Here is a 4,735-nt window from a genome sequence, read left to right on the forward strand (position 1 = left end):
GGGGGTTGGATTTTACGTTTAGGACGCTGAGGCCTCTCTGTTGTTTCACAGGAAGTGGACCTTGGCTCTGAATTTGACTCGTTAACGTCTTCTGGCTCCGATGAGTTAAACAATTCTTCTGGGTTGATAATGATTTCACTTGAGTCGGTTTGTGGTAGTTTCTGAAAAGATGCTGAAATTATGTGATCCACATGTCGTTTGATAGTACGATTATCTGCTTGGACGATATATGATACTGGACCAATAGATTTTGTAATAATTCCAAGGCTCCATTTTGGGTCATTTTTTCCAAACGTTCGGACCCAAACTTTATCTCCAATATTATATTGACGAACGGGAACGTTCTTGTTAAATTGCTGCTGCTGCTTTTCTTGCTTATTTCTGACAACGGAGTCTACATTGGGATGAAGAAGATCTAAACGACATTTCAATTGCCTTCTCATTATAAGTTCAGCTGGAGAGACTCCAGTAGTTGCATGAATTGTGATTCGATAATTAAACAAGAAATTACACAATTCCAAGTTATCCTTTTGTGCATGATTACTTCGTTTCATGCCATTTTTGAACGTTCGAACAAATCGTTCAGTTTCCCCATTACTTCGAGGATGGTAGGCGCTTGACTTGGTGTGGCGAATACCATTCTTCTTGCAAAATTCCTCGAATTCTCTTGACACGAATTGGGGACCATTATCGGAAACTATGGTGTCAGGGATACCATAGCGTGCAATACTTTCTCTCATACATTGGATAATATGAGCTGAAGATGAATCATTTCCCAAGTTATATACTTCTGGCCATTTACTATAAGCATCCACAATTATTAACCATATACTGTTAAGAAAAGGACCTGCTAAATCTATGTGTAATCGTTGCCATGATTTCTCAGGAAATGACCAGGGGTGAAGCGGTGCTGTGGCAGGATTGTCATGGCTAACTGCACATGACACACATGATTTTACAAGTGAATCTATATCTCTATCTATTCCTGGCCACCATACATGACTTCTAGCTAAAGATTTCATTCGGACAATTCCAGAATGTGTCTCATGTAATTGTTCCAAGATTTGTTGACGTAACGATTCAGTAACAACAACTCGTATACCCCACATAACAATTCCTTGTTCTACTGTCAGTTCCTCTCGATAAATGAAGTAAGGTTTCAATTTATCTGATAGCTGAGACTGCTTATTGGGTCATCCATTTTTAATGAACCGAATAACACTTGACAATGTAGGATCACGACTAGTTTTCAGCTTTATCGAGCTTGAAGATATTGGATGTTCCTTTATAATGGCTTTAACTTCCTCTTCCACTATAGTGTCTACTGGCTGGTTATCTTCGAGTGGTAGACGTGATAATGCATCTGCATTACTATGGTGATGAGTATTTCGATACTCAATATCATACAGGAAGCTGGATAGGAATATGGCCCAACGGTGTAATCTAGTTGCAGCTAAAGATGGTAGTTCACGGTTCACGGTGGACTAAATATTGCAAGTAATGGGTTATGATCCGTAATTAATATGAAGCGACGTCCATATAAATATTGAATAAAGCGTTTTACTCCAAATACAATACTTAAAGCTTCCTTTTCTACTTGGGAGTAATTGCGTTCGGTAGATGATAATGTTTTAGAGGCAAAGGAAATCGGTTGTTCACTTCCATCTTCGTGACGATGAAACAAGACTACTCCAACTCCGACAGATGATGCATCGCATGCTATGTCAATAGGAATGTTTTGCTGATAATGTGCTAACACAGGAGCACTTGAAACAGATTTTTTAATTTTCCTGAAACTTTCCTTACATTGACTATTCCAATTCCAAATAACGCCATCACGTGTTAATTTATTCAATGGCTCACAGAGATGTGACAAATTATTAATAAATTTACTGTAAAAGTTTACTAAACCTAGAAAGGATTTTACTTCCTTTACATCTCTGGGCTCCCTCATGGACATAATTGACTCCACTTTCTCCGGGTTTGTACATATTCCTTCTGCACACAAAATTTGTCCAAGAAACTTGACTGACTAATTTTGCATCTATTTTAACCCTGTAAAAGGATTTTTGATTTCGTTAAGTAAATTCGGAGATGTAAATTGACCTGCAAATTACCGACAATTTGGCCACTCTAGCATCCCCTTAATTCTTGAAAAATTGCTGGTGAAAATGCAATACCTTGAGGTTGTACGTTATACCTATAGAGGCCTCGATGGGTATTTATGACTAAATACTTCTTACATGATTCTTCTACTTCCACTTGATGAAATGCATCTGGACCATCCAATTTAGTAAAAGTTTGACTCAAATATTTCCTCGACTCTTGTGAGCGGATATTGTTGAACATGTAATTGGTTGTTTATGGTACGCTTGAAATCTCCTGTGATGCGAATCGCTCCATTAGGTTTTGATACTACTACTAATGGCGAAGCCCATTCCGATGTTTCAATACGACTAATGACACCGGATTTTTCCATTTTCTCAAGTTCTTCATCTACTTTGTCTCGTAAAGCAAATGGAACGGGACGTGATTTAAAGAAGCGAGGAGTAGCATCTTCTTTAAGTATCAACTTGGCTTTAAAATCCTTAATAGTTCCGACCGGTTTATCAAAAACATCGCTGAATTCCTCTAACAATGTAGTTAATGATAATTCATTATTAATGCGACATACCTTAGAACATTGTTTTTTAATTCTTGTCCAGTCTATTTGAATTTTTCTTAACAGATCACGGCCATAAAGACAAGATCCTTCCGAAACATGAATTTAATGACTAACTGTCTGTTGGTTGTGGTCAATAGTGCAAAGAAATGTTCCTCTTGATTCAAATTTTTGTCTAGTATATGTTTTAAATGTTTTGTTACTTGGATGGAGTTTGGGACAGCCTAACTTTTTCCATGCATAAGATGTAATAAAACTCGTACCTGATGCAGTATCCAATTCCAAATCCATTGGAATTCCGTTTAAACGAACGTTAATCATGATAGGACTATCATGCGATACTTGTTTGACGTTGTTAATCTGATTTGTTTTATGCTTCCCTTCTCCTCCTTCACCTTTAGGCTGTGATAGACATCGACGTGCAAAGTGATCGGATTTATTACAACGATGGCAAATAACTTCCTTATGTGGGCAATCTTTTTTTATATGTTTCTCTCCGCAACCGGAACATGTTAATTTTCCTTGCTTAATTTTGACAGGATTTTTATTCGTATACTGATATTGTTTAGGTGATGAAGATTTAACCTTATTAGTCTGATCTATAACGGTAGTAAGACTATTATTGTGCCGTATTAACTGGGTACTACTATCGGCTGCTTCTTGACTAGTAGCGATTTTGACAGCCATATCTAAGGTTAGGTTGTCATCCTCAAGAAATAAACGTTTTTGTACTGCTTCAGAACGAATACCTACGACAAGTTGATCTCTTAGTGATGTATTTAAATCAGTAAACTTACATGTTACGCCTATTTTACGCAGCTCGGAAAGATAGATATTTATTGACTCTCCTGGCTGTTGAATCCGTTTATAAAACTTATATCTCTCTGCAATTGTTTTTGGTGTAGGCTTATAATGCTTTTTGAGTACTTCAATAAGCTCTCCAAATGTTTTTTCCTCTGGTTTGGCTAGCGAAACTAAGCTTTGAAGAAGTCCATACGTTGACACGCCTATTGATGGTAGTAAGATGGCTATTGCTTTCCTTTTCATAGCTGCATCTCCTCTAGCTTCATCAATCTCATTTGCTAGCAAATAATTTGTGAGGACTCCTGCCCATGATTCAAAATCGTCTGTATTTGGATTGAATTCAAATATTTTTCCGACCGGCATCGTGGTTTCTAACCTCGCGCGTACGTGTTAAATTGTCTTTAGTTGTGGGTTTTCGTACGATCCGAATACTCGTCCAAATGTTCTGTTTCGTACTAAATGAACTACACGTGTCGGTTATTACTGATATAAGTGTATAATATATTTAGTATCTCAACTTGTGTGATGTAATGTAATACAATAGCGTTAAGTGATATATATAGAGACATATATATTAGAGAGTTGCTGTCCCCCGTCGGTAACCGCAGTCGTCGCGCCCTCTATACTCACACCATGGCGGTGCTACTATACAACAGATATGTTAAGATCATCAGCTATTTCTCTAATCGTGATTCGACGATTTTTCAACACAATTTCTTCCACTTCCTGAACATTTTCGTCGGTTTTTTATTTGACGTGCTGGGGCGTCCAGAGCGAGGTTCATCGTTAACATTTTCTCCGCCCTCTTGGAATAACTGATACCATTTATAAACATTTTTTTGCTCAAAGTTGACTCACCGTAGGCCACTGTCAACATTTCAAGAGTTTTTGAACACTTAATACCATTTTTTACACAAAAATTAATACAAACTCTCTGCTCCATTATTTTCAACAGCGAAAAATCGTCGAGTACGCAAACACGAGTCTAACCTTTATGCCTCTCACATAAAAACAACACATGCTATATAGTCAAAACTGTGAACATATGATCGTGACGAGTGTAACACAACAACAAAAAAATTTTGAAATTAGAGTGTACAGAGCGCGCGAAATTCAAAAAGTCACCTTACTTTTTGATCACACCTCGTATATCACAAGATTTTTAGTAGGTATACTAGGCGGGTTCTAACTCAGGTCCTCTGAGGGGAGCGCGGGGTGCGGGGGATACTCGTAGGCGAGGGGAAGCGTAGCGCTGGGATTCTTCGGTGG

The 4,735-nt window shown here is 37.9% G+C and overlaps 1 protein-coding gene across 1 annotated transcript; it reads right to left on the reverse strand.

The window, feature by feature from the left end:
* Positions 1-2,290: 2,290 nt before the first annotated feature.
* On the reverse strand, positions 2,291-3,829 carry LOC108759161 (uncharacterized). Its single transcript, XM_018504474.1, has 3 exons — positions 3,460-3,829; positions 2,926-3,411; positions 2,291-2,631 (listed from the first exon to the last, which is right to left on the reverse strand). The coding sequence occupies exons 1-3, from the start codon at positions 3,827-3,829 to the stop codon at positions 2,291-2,293; spliced, it is 1,197 nt and encodes a 398-aa protein (XP_018359976.1).
* Positions 3,830-4,735: the final 906 nt, after the last annotated feature.

Source organism: Trachymyrmex cornetzi, unplaced genomic scaffold (assembly GCF_001594075.2).
Source record: "Trachymyrmex cornetzi isolate Tcor2-1 unplaced genomic scaffold, Tcor1.1 scaffold1709, whole genome shotgun sequence".
In the NCBI taxonomy this organism is placed as follows: Eukaryota; Metazoa; Arthropoda; class Insecta; order Hymenoptera; family Formicidae; genus Trachymyrmex; species Trachymyrmex cornetzi.

Excerpts from the sequence above, each read along its gene's own strand:
- LOC108759161 (XM_018504474.1), bottom strand. The coding sequence starts at position 3,829 with ATGCCGGTCGGAAAAATATTTGAATTCAATCCAAATACAGACGATTTT. Across the intron at positions 3,412-3,459 it reads GCGTAAAATAGGCGTAACAT|GTATTCGTTCTGAAGCAGTA; the intron begins GTAAGTTTACTG and ends AACTTGTCGTAG. Across the intron at positions 2,632-2,925 it reads GGAATTGGATACTGCATCAG|AGGAATTCAGCGATGTTTTT; the intron begins GTACGAGTTTTA and ends CTACATTGTTAG.